The 27,130-nt window shown below is 35.7% G+C and overlaps 1 protein-coding gene across 2 annotated transcripts in view; it reads right to left on the bottom strand.

Moving 5' to 3' along the window:
- The window catches only part of LOC139967971 (solute carrier family 28 member 3-like), a 33,810-nt gene that overhangs the window by 2,151 nt on the left and 4,529 nt on the right, over positions 1 to 27,130 (bottom strand). Inside the window, exons 3-14 of one of the 2 annotated variants that reach the window (XM_071972224.1) lie at positions 25,260 to 25,543; positions 24,587 to 24,728; positions 22,486 to 22,680; positions 20,331 to 20,492; positions 19,694 to 19,950; positions 19,295 to 19,463; positions 18,429 to 18,605; positions 17,201 to 17,381; positions 16,090 to 16,782; positions 10,908 to 11,065; positions 9,703 to 9,818; positions 8,795 to 9,050 (exon numbers count right to left, since the gene is read on the bottom strand). In XM_071972224.1, the coding sequence (XP_071828325.1) occupies positions 16,712 to 16,782; positions 17,201 to 17,381; positions 18,429 to 18,605; positions 19,295 to 19,463; positions 19,694 to 19,950; positions 20,331 to 20,492; positions 22,486 to 22,680; positions 24,587 to 24,728; positions 25,260 to 25,543 (1,638 nt within the window). In that variant the 3' untranslated portion in view covers positions 8,795 to 9,050; positions 9,703 to 9,818; positions 10,908 to 11,065; positions 16,090 to 16,711. Of the gene's footprint in view, positions 1 to 8,794; positions 9,051 to 9,702; positions 9,819 to 10,907; positions 11,066 to 16,089; positions 16,783 to 17,200; positions 17,382 to 18,428; positions 18,606 to 19,294; positions 19,464 to 19,693; positions 19,951 to 20,330; positions 20,493 to 22,485; positions 22,681 to 24,586; positions 24,729 to 25,259; positions 25,544 to 27,130 lie in introns of those variants that run through there. The other variant, XM_071972233.1, reaches the window with a different exon arrangement.

Below are 27,130 nucleotides of genomic sequence, written 5' to 3'. Positions count from 1 at the left end.
ATCTAAGGATTACAGGTTCGATTATTATTATTATTATTATTATTATTATTATTATTATTATTATTATTATTATTATTATTATTATTATTATTATTATTATTATTATTATTATTATTATTATTATTATTATTATTATTATTATTATTATTATTATTATTATTATTATTATTATTATTATTATTATTATTATTATTATTATTATTATTATTATTATTATTATTATTATTATTATTATTATTATTATTATTATTATTATTATTATTATTATTATTATTATTATTATTATTATTATTATTATTATTATTATTATTATTATTATTACTATTTCTATTATTATTATTATTATTGTCTTGTTGTTGTTGTATTGTTGTTGTTGCTGTTTTTGTCTTTGATAGTTTGTCTGTGTGTTTTGCTTTAGTTTGTTTTGTGTTTGGTTTTTCTTTAGTCCTTAAAATGCATGACATCATCTCTGTTTGTACCTTTAATGCTCGTGGTTTAAATGATTTAAAAAATAGGCGTAAGGTGTTTACTTGGCTACATAACCAAAAGTTCTCTATTTCTTTAATTCAAGAAACACATTGCATTGACGCTTCTACAAGTTTTTGGAGTAATGAATGGGGTGGAAAGGCCTTTTTTTCTTGTGGATCTGTAAGAAGCGCTGGGTGTGCTATACTGTTTAATCCTTCCCTTAGCCTAGCAGTTGTTAAGCATTTGTCAGATTGCAACGGCCGCTACATTATTATTGATATTGTTATTAATGACACAGTTTATACTATTGTTAATGTTTATGCCCCCAATAGGGACGATCCGTCTTTTTTTAGCAACATATATAGGTGTCTAGCGTCCAATTTTACTTGCATAAACATTATATGGGGTGGTGATTTTAACTTAGTTCTGGACCTAGATCTCGACAAGACAGGGGGCACAAAAAGAACAAATTTTAGAGCGAGAGAGATAATCTTTGAATGCATACAGGGACTTAATTTAGTTGATGTATTTAGGGAGAGGAACCCAAAGAAGTACCTTTTCACATGGTTTTCCAATATTATTGATGGCCTTAGTTGTAGGTTAGATTTTTTTCTGGTGTCAACCAACTTGCTAGCTTTGTGTAACGACTGTTATACTTGATCGACCATTCAGTCTGATCATAATGCGGTAATTTTTAAGATGCGTGCTTCGACTTTTAAGAGAGGCGGGGGATTTTGGAAATTATACACTTCCCTATTGAAAGAAGCAGATTTCGTAGAAGGAATTCGTAAGTTAGTTTCTGGTGCCTTGGCAGAATGGGATTTAGATGCAACTAATCCACAGCATTTTTGGGAATATTTAAAGTTCCTCATTCGTTCCTGGTCCATGAAATATTCTAAAGAAAAGTCTCGTCTTGTGAGGGAGAGGGAAAAAACGTTACAAAAATGTATTGTTTCATTAGAAACTGAATACAATTTCAACCCCACTCCGTCCCTTAAACTACAAATTTCAAACGCTAAGCACAGCCTTGACGACATTTACGAGGGCAAAATTGATGGTATTATTATTCGCTCTAGAGCGAGATGGGTTGAACAAGGTGAACGGAATACTCAATACTTTCTAAATTTAGAGAAGCGAAACAGTGAGCGCAAGTCAATTAAAATTCTAGTTGATGACAATGGGACTGAGTTTACCGATCTCCACGCAATTCTAAACGTTGAGAGAATTTTTTACGAAAATTTATATGCTACTTGTAATGATGCTTGCTTGGATAATACTTTTACTGAGTCGCTTCATATTACGGGTTTGAACGACGATTCAAGAAATAATTGTGAAGGTGCCTTAACTGAAGAGGAATGTTGGAATGCACTTAAGAGTATGGCTTCTGGTAAGGTGCCTGGCAGCGATGGTCTGCCAGCTGAATTTTATAGATTTTTTTGGCCAGAAATTAAGTCTTTCGTTGTTATGTCGCTGAACTCGGGATATCTGATAAGTAAACTTTCTTCGGAGCAAGGCAGAGCTGTTATTACTTTACTTCCTAAAGATGGTAAAGACATTAAGAAAATTAGTAATTGGAGGCCAATCTCACTTTTAAATGTAGACTACAAAATTGCTGCTTCTTGTATTTCTGCAAGACTCAAAGAGGTCTTGCCGCATGTTATCCATCATGATCAAACCGGCTTCCTTAAAAACCGATATATAGGAGAAAATATTCGACTGATCCTAGATGTTATACAGTATGCACAGGATAAAAATGTGCCAGGTTACATTCTCTTCGTTGACTTTGAAAAAGCCTTCGACAGTGTTAATTGGAAGTTTTTGTACCATACACTTCAACTTTTCAATTTTGGGGATGGCATTATTCGTTGGGTTAAGACCTTTTATGCAAATTGTACGGCTTGCGTTTTGAATAACGGGGTTTCCTCTGGCTTTTTTCCTGTTAAAAGGGGGATGCGCCAAGGTTGCCCCTTAAGCCCATACCTTTTTGTGTTGTGTGCAGAAATTTTGGCTTTGAAATTACGAGCTGACCGTATGTATGTCGGTTTTCCAGTAGGCAATGTTAACATTAAAGTGTCTATGTATGCTGATGACACAACTATTTTTCTGGACAATATCGATCGTTCTTTACAGAGAGTTGTTGAGATACTAACAGAGTTTAAACAAGCTTCTGGTCTGAAGATCAACTTCGAAAAGTCTAACATTCTTCCTATCGGCGATAATAATGACAATGGTAATGGTCAGAGTGCTTATAATATTCCCTTTACAGATGGTCCTATTAAGGTTCTTGGTATTACACTTACGAATAATAGAAGTGACCTCTTTCCCTTAAACTATTTGCCAAAACTTTCACGTTTGAAAAGTGTCCTAAATATGTGGTCTCCTCGTGATCTGACTCCCTATGGTAAAATTGTTATCATAAAGAGTTTTGCTCTGTCACAACTTGTTTTCCCCTTCTCTGTTCTGCCTAACCCTCCAGAATCATTTCTAAAGGAACTAAATAGTTTACTGTTTAACTTTATTTGGAGAGGAAAGGGCGACAAAATAAAGAGGAAAATTTTAATGCAGCCACAGGAAGAAGGCGGCTTGAATATGATTAACGTGCATGATTTCATGAAAAGTATGAAAATTACTTGGATTAAAAGATATACAGATCATAATTTTGGCCATTGGAAAATCCTTTTCGACTATTTTTTGAAAAACGTTGGTAAGGATTTTCTTTTTAGCTGTAATTTCAAGGGAAATGATATTTTTAAGAAGGTTAAACACGAGTTTCTTCGCAACTGCTGTTGTGCTTGGAGCGATCTCACCTTTGAAACCCCGGTGGCGAATTACGGTGATCAGATTATCTGGAACAACAGTTTTATCAAGATTAATAATGAAGTAGTTTGGTACAGGAAGTGTTTTAATTCAAATGTGCTTTATGTCCGGGATTTTTATGACATGTCTGGCAGGCCTCTATCGTATACTGCGTTTATTGCTAAATTTAATTGTCCAAGCTTCCCCTTTACTAAGCTGAATGGGATTATACATTCTATCCCACGTACGTGGGTACCATCCAGATACTCATTACAGCTGCCGAAGCAACCATGTAGTCAGCAGGTTATGTTAGCGCAACTATATGGTACTACTAAGATTTGTCAATATGCTTATAATAAATTCAACAGCCGTTGTATTGAGCAACCACGTGGTTGTTTAAAATGGGACAATGATTTTAAAGGCACCACTTTAAACTGGAGTGAAATTTTTGGTTCTTGTAGCAAGATTAGAGATACTAAATTAAGAAGCTTCCAGTACAAGTTTATCCATCGTATCATTACTACAAATAGTTTTCTTAGTAAAATTAAAATTATTGACGACCCAAGTTGCAGTTTTTGTGGCGAGTCTACTGAAACTTTAGACCACCTTTACTGGCGCTGTAGCGCAGTTGGAGATATTTGGAACAAAATATATCTTGAAATCTTTAATTCAAAAGTTGAAGTTGAGTACGAACACGTGTGTTTTGGTTATGATTACGAGAACAAAATGAAATGGTATAGCCTGACAATGTTTTATGCCAAATATTATATTTACCTTTGCAGAATTAACAAAAGCGTTCCAAGTTATGATATTTTCAAGCATAAGCTTTCATTTTTCTTGAGTGTTGAAATGTATATACTTATCAATAACAAAAAGCACAAAGAAATTAAACTGCTAAGAGATTCTTTGCATTATTGATAAAGGAAATGTCCTTTTGGTGTCATGAAGCGAACTTTTTCTTTCTTTTCAACTTAATATGTTGTGCAGAAGAGATGGATGCAAATAAAAATTTCAAAAAAAAAAAAAAAATTATTATTATTATTATTATTATTATTATTATTATTATTATTATTATTATTATTATTATTATTATTATTATTATTATTATTATTATTATTATTATTATTATTATTATTATTATTATTATTATTATTATTATTATTATTATTATTATTATTATTATTATTATTATTATTATTATTATTATTATTATTATTATTATTATTATTATTATTATTATTATTATTATTATTATTATTATTATTGTTATTATTGTTATTGTTATTATTATTATTATTATTGTTATTATTATTATTATTATAATTATTATTATTATTATTATTATTATTAACTCAACATAAGGACAACGTCACTTTAATGAAGACGTGAATCATTCTTTTGCATAACACGTGTATGGTTTGTACTGATTAGGCAATCGGATACGTGCAGGCTGCCAAAATAGTTGTTCTTTCAGTTATTTTAGTATAATAGTATAGTACTGTGTTGATGGTGTTGTCCGTAAATATTAGTAGGGTATACGAAAGCACAAAATCTGTGAAATCTTATTAACTCGTCCCCAAAACTAAAACTACCTAATATAAACCTATAGTACGGACATATGTTATCATTCATAGTATTTAAGGACAATGAACACAAATAGCGTGCCTTCCTTAAACTGACCGTAGTCTCAACTTAGATTTCTGACTACGTTCCTGAATGATGTATCATGCTGGAATAAATATTACCATTTATATTGTAACGACTCCCCAAATAATTCTAACCAATATGGAACGGTAATAAGACGGAAAATTATTGTATGTTATTTGCATGCGATGTAAAAACCGATGCATGTCTATATATTATGCACATTAACATGTGGAACGTGCGCGTAGCGCGCGAAAAAATTGGGTTATATTTTTCGGGCAAGTCGTTACACCTCCCCCCCCCCCCCCCAATTAAATTGGGCTCCTACGCATATGACGGTAGTTCTATTAAGTATTTTTCTTTTTTAGTATTCAAAATCATACGAAGTTTTGTTTCTAAAAGTGGCAAGGAAAACATAGTAATTATGACAGATTAAAGGTCAATTTTGACCGAAATTTGCACAATCACAGGAATAAATGAATAGGCCTAGATAAACTAGAGTGCGACGGTCGGAAATTCCGACTGTTGCACTCCAATTTTCCAATTATCGTCAGTTTTACCAAGTTTGGGGGTAAGACACCCCCACACCCCCTCTAGCGAATTGCCTGCGTGTACCCAGTGTTCTCACTGTGGAGTAAACTCCGGTATCACTCAACAACAAGGTAACATGGGATGCGCTGCCACGAAATATGCTCCCTATTTCATTTCCCCAATATTAAGGAACGGGCACCGTCTTTGAAACACCATCTACAACTAAACAACAACTATGTACAAGCTTTGGCTCTATAGCTATGAAGTGCTTTCTCTTATGTTATTGACGGAGCGCACTAGTTTTCTACTGGAATCGCCTGAAGATGCGGCGTCTGTAATCCAAGGAACCAACGAACTTCTCTGCTAACTCCTCAGGCTTCAACTGGGCTAGCCGTTCGCGGTGAATATGGCACAACATCACAAGGTTCAGCCTCTGTTGAGTCATGGTGCTCCGCAGCCATGTCTTCAAACGCCTCAAAGCACTAAAAAAGTCTCTCTCTTCCGTCGAACAGGCGGAGGAGAAAAGGAGCAACCGCAAGAGAGCTTCGACTTCACCAAACATAGCCCGTACCGCTGGATTCATCGACTTGAATATTTGTCTACACCCTTCAACCACGACGACTGGAACTGGCCTCGAAAGAAAGACTAAACTTAAGATTGTCGGAGAGCTCAGGGTACCAACTCACGAGATCTCCTTTCAGCAACATTGAGTGATATTCGATAATATGAATCATGAGATGTGTAAGCCCTAACCAAATAGACACTACTCTTTTTCCAAATGAGTGGGGGGAACATTTGATATTGTTTTCCCCACCCATCGAAATGTGGGGGGACGTGTCCCCCGTCCCCCACCCCCTGGATTGACGCCCATACTAACTATGCTATTGGATGGTTTACCCTGTTCGCTAGCTTCAAGTAAGTTCAAGATATATATATATATATATATATATATATACATATATTGTCTCTATGGTAAACAATTAAAAAACTCAATACTAATCTACGGAAACTTAAAAGTGCCATCAACATAGGAAAAACTTAGCCCCATAAGTTGACATTTTGCAGTAAATTGTTTAGACAACAAGATAAAATCTTATCAAAAATCAGAGAAATGATTACTCAGTTGCTTTAACTGAGCAAATGAACAATTTTCTGCAAAATGTTTAATTGACAACTTATCATATCTCGTCCATTGGACATTTTTCTGCAAAATGTTTAATTGACAACCTATCTATCTCGTCAATTGGACATTTTGCTGCAAAATGTTCAATTGTTCACTTCATTCCATCAGAGCAATTGAACAAATTTCTGCAAAATGTTCAATTGACAACTTATCGTATCTCTTCAGTTCAACATTTTGCTGCAAAATGTTCAATTGTTCACTTCATTCCAACTGAGAAATTGAATTATTTTCTGCAAAATCTTTAATTGACAATTTATCGTATTTCGTCAACTCAACTTTTTTCTGCAATTTTTTTAATTGTTCACTTCATTTCCAATTGCTCAGTTGAAATAAAGTGAACAATTGAACATATTTTCATGTGAGTGATAAACAGCCCCCCCCCCCCCAAGAAAATAATATTAAGCGCGTAAGGAAAAAGCTGTGCATTGTTTTGGTAATTCACTCTGTCGTCGAATATAATTTCAGAGATTCAAGGCATCAGTCGGAATTTTCTGGCTTCAAAGCCCATCCAGTTGGAATTCCAGCCCCTACACCCCCCCTCCCCCACCCAATCATCAGGCCTTAGCTACGTCCCTGGATACAAGAATAGCCTCTTCACCCTGTAGATGACATCACGTGTTTGGTTCCTGATAGCTAGCGGATGGCTTTAACTGGAGCTGATGTGGCCGGTTTTCTGATGTTGACCTCTTAGTACTTAACTGATTTTTCTGCTGTGATACACCAGCCAAAAGAGCTGATAAAGAAATCTCTTAAATTTGGTTTGTTTCGCCGACTGCACTCTTAAAATTGTTGGGCAAATTATTGCCCAACCTGGGCAATTATTTACACAACCGTTTGGTCCGTATGCCTCCTGGTTGATATTGTGCAAAAAAGTGCCCAACTAAGTTGGTTAATGATTTTGCCCAGCAAACGGTTAAATAAATACCCAACACCTTTGCCCAACACCTTTGCCCAACGCCTTTACCCAACAATGTTGGTCAGCGATTTGCCCAATGGTTGTGTAAAACCGTTTACCAATGGATTTTTTTTTTACCCAATGGTTCTTGCCCTACAGCTAGTTAAAAATAATAGTGGTTGGTTAACTAATACAATACCAACATTGGATTGTAACGTTTTTCATACAACTGGGTTTATTTAATAGGTTATAAAGCTTAAACAGAGAATGATAAAGAACAAACAAGTATACATGTTTTTCATACTTTTATTTTTTCTGGTCTTAGTCGACTTCAGATTGTTCCTCCATTATGAATTCTCACAGCATTCAGTGCTTGACTTCTATTTACCTAGTTAAATGATCTGTGACTTCCATCCAAAGCAATAATTTCATAAACTCACAATGGGGATAAACACCTATCAACAATATTACAGCTGAAAATATTAGCTATCCATATTTTGCCATTGTTTACTATATTCAATTCTTGAAATGTGTTGACCACAGAAGACCTCCTGTATGTTGGCATCAACTACACAAGGTACAGGTGCAACACACAATCATGTACAGCTTAATGTTGGTCTCTTTAAAGCAACTCTGGTCTTAATAAGTGAATATAATATCACTGATAATTTCCAACATATAGTCAATTGAAGCTACCATTTTATGTTTTAAACAAGGACACACAAACCGAAAAATATTGATACACAATTGTATCTGCAATTGCTTTAACAAGGAGCCAAGGCATATTTAGCTAACGTTTTGATTGTGCTTAGATGATTGATGAACTGTAAAATTTAAACATCTTTTCAAACAAAAGCCAAATGGTTACACATCCCACATTGATTCTACATACTAGAAATAAAAGCAGCTTCAAGATCACAATTATAAGTGATCATAGGGCACTGCTGGCACCTGATCTGTTAAACACACAAAATTAAATGTTTGTTTGATATACCAACCCTGCCTCAACCTTTCACAACTGTATACAATAACAAATCTAAAAAAAAATTAAAGATTTTTTGTAAGTACAGTTTGCCAAGGCAAACAGTTACTATTTCCCTTTAATATGTAAATATATATGAAACTAAAGCAACCTTAAAATGTAAACATGTCAGGTACATGTCAGGTTAATACCGAGAAACCATTTGAAAAGTTTGTTGCAAGACACTTTGACCCTTAAACACTTCTGTTTGCTACGAAAGCTCCAAAGGCACTCAGTAACGACTTTTGATAAAACCAAGTTCATATACCTCAGCAGGGAAAAACTCCCAAACCCCCTTACATTGAGTTTGGAAGTTTATGTCCAACACATAATGACTTTAAAACAAATAGTCTACTGCCGTTAGGAGTGAGGACTGTATTATTGGATGTCTCTCAATTATCACAAAAAAATGCTGAGGGGAACCTTTGCTCTCTCCTAAGCACGGAATGAATGGCTGCGGTCGCTCATCCTTCGATATTGTCTTGCAGTAGTCCTCTAACACTTGTCACCGACTGCAAATTAAAGAAAATAAACTCCTCGAGTTGCAAATAAAATGTAACAAAAACAGGTGGATAGACAGAGTTTTAAGACTTCTGCACAATGCTATGATACTGTGGACCAGTATAATTAAAAGAAAAAAACAGGTCAGGAAAGTCAACATAGTTATCTTGACAAGGTTTTAAAAGTGTAACGTCCACCCCACTAATGTCAAATGACCTTTCCCTTGCACTATCAAGTACCGGATCACTTCATTATTATGACCAGGGTTTACATACCGACGATGAAATTTATTGAACCTTCCCCCATTTCATCACTAGTGTAATTAAAAAAAATTGCCCTGGTGGCTTCTAATGACCTCTGACCTCTACTATAATCAATGGGATTCATGGACTCATGTTGGCAAACCTATATGCATCACATATGAGATTCATCTAACTTTCACTCTTTAAGTTAACATGTTTACAAGGTTTTAAGTGTTTGGCCCTTGTTAACCTCAAATGACCTTTGACCACTAACACAATAAGTAGCATTCTTCTGCTCACTATAAACAACAACACACCAAGTTTATGAGGTTAAACAAACTTTCAGCTGAGCTGGTATGAACCAAAAGGTGTACCACCAAAAGAATACCAAAAAAAATATATAATTAATGATTTTGCTTACTGGCTGATCGTCTATGAATGCTTGAAGGCAACTAGTCACCGTAGTAGATCCGCTTTTCTTTGCCCGTCCTCGAAAAAGCAATGGCAACAGAAAGAAAGCTAAGTTCTTCTTTTCATCTGTAAAAGAGATTAAGGCAAGAAATGAGAATGCTTGCAGGTATAAACGACAAAAACATTGATAAGGCACACTATAGTCTGACCATATAAAACTTCAAGGACTGAGGATAAAATTCAAGGGATTTACACCGCCCTAAATGTGCTCCACAACTTTATGCTCATACACATTAATAACAGCAACATGAAAGTTAATATGGCATGTGTACTCATAGGGGACCTACACATTTGTATTAGAAGACTTAATTACCTACCCTACACACTAATTTCAAGCCAAATTTTATAAGATTTTGAAGGAAAAAAATGAAAAAGCCCATAGTATGTGCTAACCTTTCATTGACACAGTCGTACTAAAATCTGAATACAATTGTCCAAAGATTTTTGGAAAAATCAACTTCTAGACGTTTTAACATGTTTAATCTTCCTGCTCATAAAACACATTGAGAAGAGTACACAACACAACAAGCTAATTTCTTTCCCTCAGCATTGGAAAAGTATACACATAAGGAATCCATCTCATTGGCCATTTTCAAGTTTGTGCTTATCGACAGTAGAATTAATCAAAATATTATATTCAATTGAGCATTAATGAGTAAACAAGGCTAATAATGAGGTTTTCAGTCATTACTCCTGCTGACAAAAAAACATTTCACTTGTTGAGAAATCAACAGGAATTATTCAAACCCTATGTGGAACCTACAAACAACACCGATACATGTCCAAGTGGCTGTCATTGAGTTAATATTATAACAGGGCTGGGTCTCACTTCAACCACACACAAACCCGAACGCGACTACAAATAAAATAGTAGCCAATTAATCATATTGAGTGCAATGTTTGGAGAAAGTTTGCAGCAAGGTTCAGAAGTCACCATTTGACATTAACCAGCTGATTTGGTCCTTTCAGATCAGTTGATTTTGATAGATTTTTAAAAAGTAACAAACCACCAAAAACATATTTTGAAGGTTAATCCAAATATTGACCCATCTTTACAGACATACTGGAAAGAGAAACTATATTGTCATAGCATAAGCTTTGAATGAAGCTAGCTATGAATTCACAGGCCATGACTACACAATAAATTTGGCTTACCATCAGTCAGTGCATCCAACGTCTTCTCTAAATGCAAAAAGTTCGGCCAGTTTGGGATGATCGCCTGTATAGCACAAAATGTCCATTGTCAAATATCCCACTCTGTTGTATAATTTGTTGGCAGTTAGTTTTTGTAATAATTCGAAGTCCTGTTCTACCTGTAGGAAAGAGAAAAATATGCAAACAGCATTATAGGCCTATAACATTACTAGCGCTGATGTTCTATGCTATACTAATATTATTATAGCCTAGAACTCATTAAATGCCAGGCCTAACTTAGGCTATTTTGAAGTTTGAAAAACCCTCGAAGTTCGGACACCCCTAACGAATGCATAATTTCACCATGGCACATATACAATATGAACAATTTGACGAAACCTATGAAGCGACCTTTTTTTCTAACGAGAATGTTTCTTCTGCCATCGATAGTATCATTTTAAAAGAAGTGCGAACAGATACAATTCTGGAGCATTTTAGTGCTAAAGTGTTCGAACTTCGAAGGGTACATTATTATACTACTGTATGTACGTACTACTACTAGCATTAACAGCGTACGTGTAAGTCTAACATTAGGCCTAAGTTATGACAGGCTAGGTCTAACGTTAAGCTAATTAGGGTTCATGTGGTCATTTGCCGTGTAAAACTTAAAAGAAAAAAAGGGAGTACTATTTATGATTTACAACGAAAATGTGCTACAATGAAACCTTGTCTAGCCAAGATATACGCTAGAGAGACCTGGTGCATACGCATAGCTTACCGTAAGTTGACAAGGATCTGCATTACACAGGCGTTCGCAACGTTAACACAATGTGAGTAACTTAGGCCTAGTTACACACTTGCGGGCGCGCCTGTGGCGCCTGTCAATCGCTTCACTACAAGCTAGCCTAACGTAATACAACTATGCTGGAAATATAATTAGTATTATTAGCCTTTACGTATGCCTGGTATAGCCTACATGTAGCACAGAGAGAACGAACGATCATTCGATACCACTGATATATAGAGATCGCAGTGTTCGATGCACACACCAAGCAGAGGATTGTTTTTCTTTACGCTCACCTTCAAATGTAGCACATAACTCTAGCATTTCCCACCTCTTGAGTACTGCGCTAACAAATTCGCCAGCCATTGTGTAAGTTATAACACGTTCACAATATACGATCTACTCATGATGCATGCACATCGCGCAGAGATCCAGTATAGTAATGGCGCAAAAATGCTGGTTTTTGCACAACATTGGGCATATCAAGCTTGTTTGCCCAACAGAAAGTAACAATAAACTACATCTTAATTTTTTCACAACAAAGTTTACCCATATTAGTTGTGTAATTTCTTTTACTCAGTTGTTGGTTAATATTTACTCATATTGGGCAATGCTTTGTTTGCTCAACCAGTTTTGCCCAACAGTTTTTAGAGTGTGTGTGTGTGTTTGTTTGTTTTTGGTGTTGTTCTTAGCGAAAGGCTAACAGCTATTCCTTTAGGCCACTATCGGTGACCGTACTTTGTTTCATCTTTTTTTTTGGAAAATATATGGAACCACCAGCTTGATAAGAACTTGTGAACTTGCACCAGAATTACTGTAATGTTGTTTATGAAGTTGATGATATGCTAACCTTGGTCCCGCCGAAAACAGATGTAAGAGCAGATAGACACGACATCAATCACAGCCGGCGATTTTTTTGCAAGGACGAATAATAAAAGTAATGATAACGATAATAATTTATTCGATTTTGCTTCAGCGGCTCCCCTTCGTCACATGCTACGAATTAAAGTATAAAGGTGCGGGTGATGCAGTTTTTTGTTTATGCCAATCATAAACTAGAACGGACTGTTCTTGTATGCATGGAAGCCCTCTAAAGTACCGGGCACTGATCTGAAACGCAACGGAATTTGCTTGGACTGAAATCTGGTATCGTTGTAGTGCACATACGACATAAAATTGTGTCAGGTTAAAGTACTTCCATAAGAATCGAGCATCGTTTCCCAAAGCACTGCATATATAGCTTATTACAGTATTTTGCGGATCTATATCAGTTTGCTGATGCCAAATGTTTCTGAAAGACTAGCCAGAAAGTTGTCAGATTGAATCATATTTAACCTCTAAAAATAATATTAGACCACAATATTATTATTATTATTATTATTATTATTATTATTATTATTTATTATTTATTGAATTTCATATAGCGCAACCCCAACAAAGTTTTAGGTTGCGCTTTACAGCAAATACAAAGAAAGAATAAACCATTCATAAGAAAATAAGATCTCAAATGGCGTAGAAAAATATACTTTATGAATGTACAAAAATATAGTGCACATATCAGTCAATTGAAATGCAGACACCCGTCCGGATTTTAATTTTCCTCTTGTTAGTTAAAGGATTGAAATGTCTGTTAGATTCACTGCAAAAATGTTAAGTTCTTCTTCTACTTGAGCGTATAAAAGGCCGTCACTTTTACGACTAACATATAGTAAACGGTAGAAACTTAATCATACATTTTACATTTAGACCAATTTTGACAAAAAGTCAACTATCTTTAATTTTATGAGATGGACAACCCCCGCAAAGCTGTAAAAATCCGAGAACAAAATCACCGTTTGTACAGATCGAATCAATTTCAAATATGTCAAAGAGCTTAGTCAAAACTTCTGTTTGTACTTTGTTCGAAGCTTGTCTAAAGGAAAAGAAATACCGGCCGCGTAAGAAGCATTTTGCTATTAATTATTGTGGTGACGAAAATCAATCTGAAAATTGGTATTTGCACACTATTTTGCCAGAAAACATCAACATTTTAATCTTTTCAAAGGGAAAGGAACGTTTCACATTCATAATAAAGTTTTACTGTGGTTGTATATTTTTATTCAAGTTTTTCTTCGTTTCTCCCCCCCCCCCCACCCAGCATTGAACGGTTAAATCAGTCTCAGTGTTTGTTGGTGATGTGAATAATTAAAGTCAGTGAAACTTAGCAGCTGTATGTACTTGTACTACATTGAAATAATTATATATATATATATATATATATATATATATATATATATATATATATATATATATATATATATATATATATATATGTATATATATATATATATATATATATATATATATATATATATATATATATATATATACTTCTTTGCTAAGAGAGGACAGACTTTAGTTGCGTGCGCAACAGGAGGGATGGGCCCCATGCCACTCACCTCCGATCGTTGGTCGGGGAAAAATCTTCAATGTGCCATCCCACCCCTTCCCCACCTTTGAAACTGTACACATCACTGACGAAATTAGTGTTAAATTAAGGACTGGGGTGAATGTTGAGTGTTACAAGCTTCACAGAGAATGTTTAATATTGTATGCAGTAATGTTCCTCTACTAACTAGGTGGGTCATATTTCCATACACTGTAGTTTAGCCTACTCAATGTCCTGACAATCTTCTTTGTTTAACTTATTTGGTAAATTTTCTAAGCAAGTTGAAGTACTCAGTTTACAAAAAATTCAGTTACATACTTTTAAGAGGTGACGTATCAATGTATTCCAACGGTTTAATGAAATGACGCGAAGTAATTGAACTATTAAATGCCCTCTGCTCAACATATTTCGATTCCAAATTGTCATAGTTTTGTGTTTTAAACAAGTACAACATGTTTCACATTTCTTCACATTCACGGCAATAAGTAGTGAAATTTTAATGACTTTACTTAGCCTTCTTCTTAGACGTTCTAGTTAAAGTTTATATCAATTGTTAATATCATAAGTAAGGATATTAATGATACAAGAATTACTTAAGCCCGGGTATCCGTTGTTTTCCTATGTCCTGTGAAAGTTTACAGGGGGGATATATTGCTTTCTTCCCTGGGAGTAATGGGGGGAGGTGGAATAAGTAACATTTGTTACGATAATACTCTAACAAAGTAACGCTGTAACTTCTGATCAAGACTGGAACCAACTTTTATAGATAACTAGTTATAACAATCAGTGGCGTAGGAAGGTACTTTTGAGTGGGGCGCTGAAGACTGATGGCCGGCCTGGGGGAGGGGTCTAATGGGAGGGGGTGTCCCCCTCCCCTTTGGAATTTTTTTGCATTTCCAGGTGGCCTCAGATGCAATTTGGTGCAATATAGCACACTTCAACACCCAATCCATTTTGTAAATAATTTTGCATTTTCACCTGGCCTTATAGATGTAATTTGGTGCTCCAAATGAGATTTTTTTCTCATTTGGAAATGAAAAAGGGGTTTTCTGACTCGCGGAGCGGGGGGGGGGGGGCGGAATGATACTTCCGCCCCCCATATTTTTCACTGTGGGGGGGGGCTGGCGCCCCCAGCCCCCCGGTTCCTACGCCCTTGATAACAATCATCATCGGTCAATATTTTACCATGAGCGCTACATGACATTATGGTACATCATTATGTATTTCTAAACAGTGCTAATGCGTTTGGAAATTTTTTCACAGTGTACAAATGGCAAATATATGAGCAAATTATTGTACAGAATGGCTGTCATATGTTTAACTAAAAAGGGAACAAGTTGGTTTAACTAATCAGTGCATACGTACCATTCGTTCATCAATTTATTTTTATTAGTTACTTACAATGAAATAGTGCTTTCTGTAGGACGGAATAAATTACATAAAAGCAAAGTTCCTTTGAATTATTTTTTATTACAGTACACATTTGCCAGCATATTTCAAAGTCAGGATGTGGGCCTACTGTAACAGACACTGATTAATCATTCGTCCAATGGGTCAAATCACCGAACTGTTTTCAACGATTAATACTATATACAACTTGTATACCTTACTCAGACACTCATATCATTTTGGAGTATAACATGGCAGTTTATTCTGCTAATCTTGTTTTTATTTAGAACCCCGAACTGTTAAATATTAACAATGTCACCATAGTCCAGAAACGTGCGTTAATAGAAACCAAAGAATTTGACAATGCTCAATAAGCTTCCATAATCAGCACAAGCAATTGAACTATTATTAGCATTTGTTAAAATATTACGAATTTTAATACTTAACGAATAAACATCATTTTGCCTCGGATATCTTATTCCTTTTAATGCATCGTCCTAATCAGTTACACATTAGTACTTACTCATTGCAAAAATTATGTGCAGCACGTCCGTCTCCTAATTTTATTAAACATTACGTGAGTACATATAATAATAACTTACCTTAGAACAGCATGTTCTGTTCATATAGATATCCGGCCCATATTCAAATTCAATGATTCATGCCAATAGTGATCATGCTTTAGCTGATACACTCCATATAGAGTTTGTATCAATCCGCCCGCGTATTCTCCTTGCTCCGAAAAGCAACATGAGAACATTTGCATACACTGTGACGTCATAGTAAGTGCAGAATGGAACATTGCATTGTGAAATAGAAGGCCAAGATTGCATCATTAGCCATTAAGGTGTACATAATCTTGGTCTACACGATATGCCACCAGTTGTTTTCTGTTACAGATTTTTTTCAAAGATTACTTAACCTCTCCGTCAGCATGTGTGCCTATACTGTAGCAGAAACTTACTGGATTAATAATTCATCCAAGATATCAAAGCTCCGAACAGTTTTTAAGTCAACGCTTAACACTATACAACTTCATATACCTTACTCAGACACTGTTAATAACTATAAAGCATAAAATAACGTTTTATTTTATTGAAATGTTTTCGTAAGTTTGGCGCCGTTAGTATTTTCTCATTACATAAGGGAGCTGATTACATCCAGCTAAAATTAAAGCTTAACTATCCGTTGTAACTGCAGTTGTTCTGCCAGGTTCATCTATCCCTATGTAAGAAACGTCTCATTTACTTGAATCACAGTAGATCCATCATATTTCGATTCGTCATAAAGTACTCCTGAAAAAGAACAATTGTTTTTTTTATTTTTTTGAGAGGGTCTTATTTTCCTATTTTGAAAAGATTCTTGTTACAATCAATGCTGCTTTAGTCGTTACAAATATGATCCATTTTAAATATGAATTAATAACCCCCAAAAACCTAGCTGGTTGTGAAATGGACATGGTGATAATGTCGTCTCAGCCCTGGTAATATGGGCGAGACTGTCTTCGGTTTCTATCTTCAACTTGACTGTGTGAATATCAGATTGTGACACATTTGTGAATAACTCCATCTTCCTCGAATGAGAGCCAGGAGTTACTGACGAAGGTTTAATAACATAACATTAAAATATTTTACAAGTTTACAAGTGCAAGACTATTCAGCTTAAATTACTTGTAGAAAAATGATTGATGAAGGAGTTTTTCCTTCTACTTACCTGCAATACATGCAGTCATAAAACACGCTACGGAACCAGCAATTAAGGCCCTGATTGCAACAGATGCAAAGTCACTTGCTCTAGATGGCGCCATTGCTGAAAGGGCTCCAATTTGTACGCCGATGGCACTGATGTTTGAAAATCCACACAATGCATATGTTGCGATTATTTCTGACCGAATCTAAAAATAAGGAAAAAAAATAGAGCAAAGAGGCCAGGTAAACATCGTTTTCTCATTTGCCTTTTAGTCTTTTTCAATTGCACATGAAACAGTATAAGGTCTTCTTTGAGGGCAGGCCGTTTGTTACTGAGATGAGACATCCATAATGCCCATTCCAACACCAACCTTCATCCCTTCCCCTGCATTCGAAAGTGGTTATTTCTTGTCATGTCTGTCTCGAGGAATGTGCAGGAGAAGGTACCAATACATTTGTTTCTTTAACTTCCATTTCTTAAATTGGCAATTTGTTTATTATTTATTATGTGTTAAGGAAAGAGAGGCTATTGATCAGTACATAAGGGCATTGAGCAACCTTTAGGTTGGATTCTGCGCTATATAAGACTAATTATTATTATTATTTTTATTACCTTTGACTTTATTTTTGTTTTGTTTCTACATCTTTAATAGTGTAAGGTTAAAAAAACCCACATTTTGTATTAAATATTATGTCCATTAAACGATTTAATGTCCAACAATTCCAAATAATGATTTACTTTCAATTTAAACTGTTGTCCCCGTTTGTATAGTTTTGACTTTCCTGGTGCGAATTGTGTGAAGTATAGTAATAAATAATATTGAGATTTATTTTCTTTTTATGTATCAAGAAGTCATTGACAAAGAGTGGAACTTAGGATATTTTAAATTACTTGTTAAATTAGCCTTGAAACCAGATCCACGTACAAAATATAACAAAATTTGGAACATTCATATCTTCGAAGAAAATGCTACGATGATGTAGTTTTCGCCTAAAGATTCAGGAGGTTTCAGCATTTTTGCTAAGCAAGGAACTTCAGCGACCAGACAATCATTTAAGCAAGCGTAAAGTTATTGAATGTTATAACTTTGTGTGAAATACAGCTCTCCCATTAAGGTTTTTATCGAATTTTATCATAACTCCTATGCATACACTTTGTGTAACACACAACATTCTGAATCTACGTAAACAAAGTTTCATTTCAGCATTATTTCTCCCTTTATGGTTTACAAAGATACATAAGCAGAACATACCGTTAAGTACTCGCCAGTTTCTAACTCTCTGTTTTTTATATATTCCGATAGTTTTTGGTAGGCTACGAATTCGTTCAAGAAGGTCTTCAGCCCGACGAGCTCGGCAACAATTCGACAATCTTTAGGTTCGACACCCATCAGAAAGGCAACAGGAATGAAAATATAGGAACAGATGAGCTGAAAATCGAAATAAATCAACATTAATCATCGATATATAAAATATGTCAATCAATTTCGATAAGAAGAAAGAACTGTAACATTGAATGAATAAGTGTGGCAGAGTCAGTGACAAATGAGACCAACGACAACTTTTTCAATGTTTATAGTCTAGGTAGGCCTTCTCAACAATTCTTACATTAAATCATTGCTAACTCGTCACACCCGCATATTGAAGTGAGCACAATTCAAACAGTCGCCCTCCGTGTAATACAGTGCGCCACATGAACCTTTTCCCATGTGGAACTTCCCATCGGGTGCAGCCCTTTACGAGGAACTCTAAGCTCTTGGTCTCTAATCGATTGATTACAAATAAATAAGCACTGTTGGTACTGGTGATTAAGCGTGATTAATATACATATACATCTCCCCTTACCCTTCCCCTCTCCTTCACATCATCCACTCCTTCCCACCTTCCTCTCCCACGCCATCTATTTGTTATCGTTGAGGCTGTGTCATAGTTTTGTTTAAACACGAAACACAAAGAATAACGTTTCGCCAAGAGCTATTGTTTCATTACACTTTTTTGAACAAATATCTATAATTTGTAATGAACATAAGAATGCATGTTTGCGTAAGATTCCTAAGACCTCGTACGGCGTGGACGTTGTTTATTACTTATAATGTCTCAGGAGGTGATGTAATCTTACTTCAAATGAGAGCTCATCCGATCCAAGAAGGCCACCTATGTATCTGATAATGCCATTCAACAATGCCAGTAGTGAGAGGAAGGCAATTAAATTACCAGCAATGTTCAGAACCAGCGGGATTGATATTTTAGCTCCATGCGATGCCGCTTCGATCACATTTCGTTGTTCACTGTTTGAATAAAGAGTAAATTATGTTGAAAAGTGTGAACATTTGACTATTCACATGTATTTCAAAATACAATGGGTTTGAAAAGTTGCAGTATACTTGTTTTGGTGTCCTGTTAATTGCAAAGTAATTTGTACTACAAATTGCAATAAGGAATTAACTTTTCGGAAAGTTTTGATGACATTTTATCAGTCCTAAAGCCCAGTGCTGGTTACGTCAGAGGTTGAACATACCCTTTTGGAAGTTCGATTTTGTCGATATCAACGTGTTTCGAGATTTCCGTCTCTGGGTAGAATAATTTTGAGATTGCGAGAGCAGCTGGAGCGGACATGACGCAAGCTGATATAAGATGAGATGCACTTATTCCGAATGAGATGTAAACACCGACAATCGCTCCGGCTATGGTTGCAAACCCGCCTGTCATTACAGCGTGGATTTCAGACTTCGTCATATCTTTAAGCATTGGTCGAATTAATAGCGGCGCCTCTGTCTAAAGATAGAAAGAGATGAAAACGATATGACCACCGAGTCAGAGCTGAGGTGCGTACAATACTATACTATTAATGAAATTACTATGAACTTTTGGACACAAACATATCGAAAATTCAACGTAATATTTGTTTTCAAAATAATGAAAATATCTAATACTATTCTATAGGAGTTATTCAATCTTCAAATATAATTAGCAGATAACGAATTTTCATAATCAAATATTTGTTCTTAATTTGAGTAATAAATGGTCCATTTAAACCTTCGACTTTAAGGAAGAATAGGGATTAAAAGCAAAATTACTCAGAATTTAAGTAAGAGTATTAGAAATACAAAGCATGACAGTACGTATCAATTAATGCGTTTAAATATGTTAATTACCTGCCCAACAAATATGTTTCCTGCTGCGTTTAATGATTCTGAGGCTGACGTTTGCATTGTCTTCTGCATTAACCATGCTATTTTCTTGATAAATAATTGCATGATTCCCCAATGATATAGGATTGATATGAAGGAACTGAAATAAATCAGAATCGGTAGTACCTGCAGGTATAAAAGAAAGATAGGATCTCTGATTTTTTTACGTTAAATATGCGTAGTCGTCACGTAGGCTGGTTGCAGCGATCCGAACGGTTATTTTTTGACGCCACGAATGTGACGTCACTTGGCAATGTTATGGAGGAACACCGTGACGAGCATCTGCAACGTTCGACAGTATGCAGCCAGCAGCAGATTAACATGATTGTGTCGAAATAGTAATTTTGACATTCATGTAGTAATTTTAGCGTAAGCTGTTTTACAGGTGAAAGTTAGAGATCAAACATAATGGGTCATCTCTCTCAAAGGAATCAAGATAGCGAAATCTCAGGAAGGAACTCTTTGGCAGCTTATTTTTTAGACTAGACCTTTTTAATGACGCAGTTGATTCGACATAAAACAGCAAACAGTTAGACCGTAGAGCACAGGTAAATTCAAGAGTAGTCGAGAGTTCAGCGATAAGAACTTCGGCCTCACGGTATTCTCAACATCATACTTTACCAACCATCTTCTTGTTTGCCACCTTAATTCATGTCTGTCGTATATTCTGGTAAAAAGTTCATGTTTTAGCATACATAAATTGGAGAGTTCTAACCGACACTGCCTAAATCACAAGTTGGTTTTTCGGATCTTAACTAAGGCTAGGTCTAATTTGCCTTTGCTAGTCAATGTTTAGCTCATCTATAATACAGCCTGACCTTCTTAGATCACAGGGCTCCCTGGTGAGTCAATGTATTAATCACCATGTTTTAACTGCTATGCCTTTAACCTGACCTATAACATGCTCGGCTTTATACGTTTTGTTACATAATGGCTAATTCATAGGGTGTCATATCATATTTTATCCTTTTTGTTGTTTAATAGTACCTGAGTACAGTATAGATTTGTTTAGAGAGTACAATATTTGAATCTAACTTAAGCTACAGTAGGTCTGTCCCTCCCACAAACACACATACTTTCCAATAAGAATGTGAAAGGTTGCATAGTATTTCATAATTCTAATATCATCTATAAACCTGTTGCATGGTGTAGTAATCTTCCAACTTTTCGGTGTTTGGTATTTGCTATTATGTAGGCCAACTGCAGTGTATACTAGCCGGAAGATTTTGAAAGGACTTTCCTTCCTTTATTATAGCAACGTTTTTACTGAACTTAGTTGAAATGTTTTGCTCTTTTCCTAAAATATTTGCTGATAGGCTATAATCTCAGTGTACATTCGACTTTAAGTAATCTGATGTTATGTTATATAAATCAGAATCACAATCACCTGCAGGGTGTAGATAAGTGGTTCTCAAACTTTTTTTCAGACGACTGCCCCCTTCAACCATCTTGAACTATCCCAATGCCCCCTCCCCTACCCCCGCGCCCCTCGACCTACAGTTCATAGTCGGCCGCTGAAACGAGCAATCAGACTGTCCAAAGTTATGCATTTAGGAATTAAAAAAATAACCTACATTCCCTACAAGATGATGAATTTTCTCTCAACAATAAGTATTTTTTTTAAGGGGTTCCCAGTCCCTCTGGAAGCCTTATTGTGCCCTAAATCGCTGCAATGTTGTTTCGTAATCGTCGGGGACCCTAAAATCAGTGCCCCGTACCATTCAGCGCCCCCTGAGACTTCCCAACGCCCCAGGAGGGCGGCAGGGACCACTATGAGAACCAATGGTGTAGATGAATCATATGGTCCCTGAAAGTGTTATATTATTAATAATCTCTTAATATGTGATGTTAACTATACTACATTTTCTCTAAAGTGTGAGTGGGGTATTGTACATCCTTACCTTTCTGCATGTATTGAATGTCAGCTGCTTGTTTCTCTGTGTGATCTGAAGATGACTTTCTATAACTAAGGTGTTATAAAACAAAAAAATAAGGTGTCTTAAAATGTCTATGATTTTACTTCAAGGTCTCCTGGGAAATGGAAAGCAATGGCGCTCTGAAAGATTTTGAAATGTTTGATATGAAATTTCATAAGACAGTAGTAACGATCTGTACTTACTTTAAAGGCAAAGAAATGGTCCAAATACTGCGGATCTCCAAAAAGAAACTTGGCACCTGCTTCTGAGAAGTCTAGGAAGGTTTGTGTAAGATCTCCAAGCCAGCGGAAGATATTGTAGCCTATTTCAGTCCGTAGTATGATTAACCCAAATACAAACTGTAAGGCAACCCCCCAAAGGACTGGTCTCCATTTTACCTGTTTATAACATGAAAATGTATAATTTTATCTTGAAGCTCACGTATAACAGTTTTTTTGAAGAACAAAATATGTGTAAATTAAGTCGGCCTGACGTTTCGATCCTAGCAGGATCGTCTCCAGAGGCTGAAAAACAAGTCTAGAAGGTACAAAATAGAAGCACAGAATACAGATATGTTAATGAGCAGGGTGAACACAAAAGAGATTGAAGAAAGAGGATTATTAGACAAAAGGCGGAGAGAAATTATAAATCAACAGGGGGAATAGGAGAAAGGAAGAGGGACAAAGATGAGATTAAGGGAAGAGGGTAGGTAATAAACTGCAGAAGGACAAAAAAGAAAAGTGTGGAGAAAAATGGTTAAGGAGAAGAGGGGGTGATATAGAGGGAACAAGGAGAGATGGGGTGGGGGCAAAAGAAAGGTAAGTCATGTCCTTCTTATCGAGCCCATGAGGTTGAATGGTGCGAAGGCGTTGCATGCACATACTCTCTCTGCTGATTCGCACTAGGTAAGGACGGCTATAGATTCAGTCCCCTGTGAAGACATATCATTAATGCTATGGTTGGGAAGGTTAACGTGTTCTCCAACCGTAGATTCAGTCTTCATGGTGTTGAATGTTGATATGTAAATATACAACCGCTTCTTGGGGGTGGTTTTGGTTTCACCAACATACTGGATGCCGCAAACCTTACAAGAGATCAGACAGATCATGGAGGTAAAAACACTCCATGGACGGATGACATTAGACGCTGTGCAAGTAATGTGAACCTTAGTCTTGTGTGTGATTTGCATGCTGTGGCTGGTGATGGAATTGGATTCAACAATGTGGTAGCTGCAGACGATGCATCTCGAAGTACGATCACATTTGAAAGTACCATGCTGAATGGCTGTAGGGTTAGACGTTACAGGTAGAACAGCAGCACGCACAAGAATGTCCCGTTGGTTGATTGGACGTCTGTAGGCAATGATGAGGGGGGGGGGGGGGCATTTGCATCGATAAAAAATATGTCAGAGATAAATTTAAATTTGGTCACTGTGCAAAAGAATTTTATGTCGACATTTGTGTTTTAATGTGTATTTTAATTCATAATTTTTAACAAAACAAGTAAACATTTATCGAATTGTTAATAATTGAGCTTTGTAACACAAGCCGTCAGCATTGGTATCAACGTACATTTAGAATATCAAAACAAGATGGGATTCATGTAACAGCTACTTGGACAAATAAGAACCTATAATTGGATCTTGGGCAATTGAAAGGCTGCTGTAGGGAAAACTGTCTTATAAAATATAACACACTTTCTATAAGACGCTATGTTCATTCATAACAAATATACAATATGCATTTAAATATAATAATACAACAAAATGTAATGAACAAAATTTATTTCTAAGACCACAAGTGTAGGAAAAACCCGCAATTTACAAGTTGGATGACTTCGAATTCAACATTTTAACTCAAATTTTGGAATCTTAGCAATTTAGAAAGTCATTTCAGATGGGAAAACCGTAGATTGCTCTTGGATGAAAAACCCACCTTACCATGATCCGGCCAGGTATCGAACCCGGACCCTCCCGATTGCTTATGAACTACACGAGATTAGTGATTTTAATCTTGATTTTGAAATTTGGGAATGAGTTGTTCTTTTATCTCCCACTTATTTGTATGAACTACATAATATACGAACTACTTAACTCTGAACTTCTTCGTTATTGAATTTATATGACTCTCCAATCAGTAAATTGTAGCAATAACAACAATTTTGATTTCAACCACTATCGTTGAAAGAGGAAAACTGGCGTAACTCTCTTTTATTTTACATGGTCATTTTTATATATTACAGTTCGTTCGCATATCTAACTTTATTTGTAAGAATATTTCTGTACTCTGCTAATGTATTACTCACCTTTTTCGGATGCTTGGAAAAGATAAACATAATGAACATAAACCCAATGAGACCAGCTCCAGAACTGAGCTGATATAAGTTATGTCGACAGAGGTAGACTGCGATGCCAAAGACGATCGCAGCAAAGATGAGGAAAAGAAACCTGTATGACGAATGGTTTAGAAAATAGAAAAAAAATGTGTCTGCTACGAACAATCCTAAAAATTTATCTGTTTGTATTACTCACGCACCTTCCATAAACACAGCTCGATTATAATATCAAACGGGATTACAGGTGCAATACCACAAGAGCACATCTCGTACTCAGTTTTATAAGTTTTGTAGAAAATTTGATTACTGAATAGCTAAAAATAACGTGTTGAAATGCAAGTAATGAAAAGTGTACACTATCACTATTTTATCATTTGCGTTGAGATTTGCATAGCATTTGAGATAGCACTTTGCAAACATGACCGTTTTAAATTAGTGGCTGTGATGTACTGCGTGTGATAAAGAAACTTCATGAACCCGTGCCCGCTTCGTATGTTGGCACTAATACTTCTACCGATATATATTGCGTTGCCCTTTCGATAGTTCCGCTAATGTAATTGACTATACATTTACATATATCATAAATTGACATATTTGAATGCTAGAAAACGACGTATGTTAAAATTATTATGATAAAGATTACCATTTGAATTTGCTGTCGAGGTCATAGAAAATGTAAGATGGTTTTTCCAAGATATTTTTCCAGATAGCTTCACCGAATTTGTCTTTAAGGATGTAATATACTGCAACAGAGAAGACAAGTCCAGTTAACACTAACATCACCGATGCGTCTTCAAGGTTCCTTACAGCTGCGTACAATAGACCAATCAGATAAAGTAAAGCTAAAATTGCTAGCAGAAAAGAGAGGAGTAACTTTCTTCTTCGTTGAACTCGTGCACGATACACAGCTGTCCATTCGTCAAACATCTAGAAATGAACAGAAAGAGAAATATTTGATTATGAGTTTACATACTATGTGTAATATCATTAGATTAAATTGATCGAGACGCTTATTCTCGTAATGGTTTAGGAACCATATTTACCCACAAAACTGAAGTTTAGGATAAATAGTAAATATGTATGATTCTGGTTAATATATGTGATAGTAACTCATGACTAGATAATGTAGGCTTAAGAACGATATCTTTGCCGCTTTCAACCTTGTAACTCTTCGTCATTCCGTCCAAGAAATGATGTAATATTCAAACGTAAGTGGGTATACCCAATGACCTAGGATTAAGTACGATAACTCTTCACTTTCAGTTGAGGTGATCAGTCTGTGTGGATCTGGCCAATATTAGATACCCTTCCTTCCAAATAATACATTTGTGGTTGCTTTAATAATTATCGTTGCATTGAATGAGAACGTTAACAAATACATACAACTCCTATTTATCAGAGATGTTTAATGCATTCCATTCATATTGCTAAGTTTACAAAGCTTATATTTTGTTTCAAATATCTTAGTGCTACAGCTAAAGTAATTTGGTAAATTGTGCTTCCAGGTACCCGGTCATTCTATGTTAGTTCAGTGAACCAAATTGCCACAAGTTACCTTGAAAGATATATAGGCGATCCCATAGTCAGTGTTTTAAATGTAATTTAAATTTAACTGGTTAAGCTGATTAACCTACATATACAAAACGATCATCAGGTTTTGAAAAAGTAGCTGAATTTGGATGACTGGGTGTATTTATGTCCATAATTTCGAGAGAAAAGTCCACCTGACCTAACCATCTTTTGTAAATTCAAAAAGTTGCAAGGATACAACTAGGGCACACAAACAAATCACTTCCTGTCTGTTATTCCTGTTATTCCTGGTTCGTTCTTAATTGGTTAGCTCCCATGGCAACCTTAAAGAACTTTAAACAGTCAAGCGTGAAGTGAAGTAAGTAAATTATTTCTGGTACGATTGAAATGACTTCCAACTACAAACATTGGAATTAGTTGTAATAACTCCTAACAGCAAAACGACTTAACATCGCTGCCTCTGTTTGTTTTCCTTTATGGGAAGATCAATCATTTCAAATTCTTCTACCACACTGCCTGAAGAAAAGTAAGAAAATTGCCAATACAAGTTGACGGATTGCTGAGCTACATGAGAGCAGGGAGTTGTTATGGAAACAACTCCCTGATGAGAGAGCTTACTCACTGGGACGAGGGTTGTATCAGTCCACCTTTGGGACTCAGACATGGAGTACTCGGGTTATCTTGATTTTGTTCGCGTACTCGGATTGTTCATGTGAAGAACTTGGGGGGGGGGTGACCATGCTAGTCCATCAATATTTTGTTATATTCTCTCCAAGATGCAGATATTTATCTATTAGTAAAATAATGGATTAGGACCATGAATGCCCTATACTCGAGTTACAACTCGTGTAAATTAACTTCTTAGTACCGGGAACATTGTAAAAACGGAGTTTAGTATTGTTAGAACATGAATGTATTGTGAACAAGTAGCTAATTATAAGAACATGAATGTATTGTGACAAGTAGCTAATGTAAAAACATGAA

This window comes from Apostichopus japonicus, chromosome 1 (genome assembly GCF_037975245.1).
Source record: "Apostichopus japonicus isolate 1M-3 chromosome 1, ASM3797524v1, whole genome shotgun sequence".
NCBI lineage: Eukaryota > Metazoa > Echinodermata > Holothuroidea > Aspidochirotida > Stichopodidae > Apostichopus > Apostichopus japonicus.
Note: the sequence above shows the minus strand (reverse complement) of the source record. Positions and strands in the feature narration are given on the sequence as shown.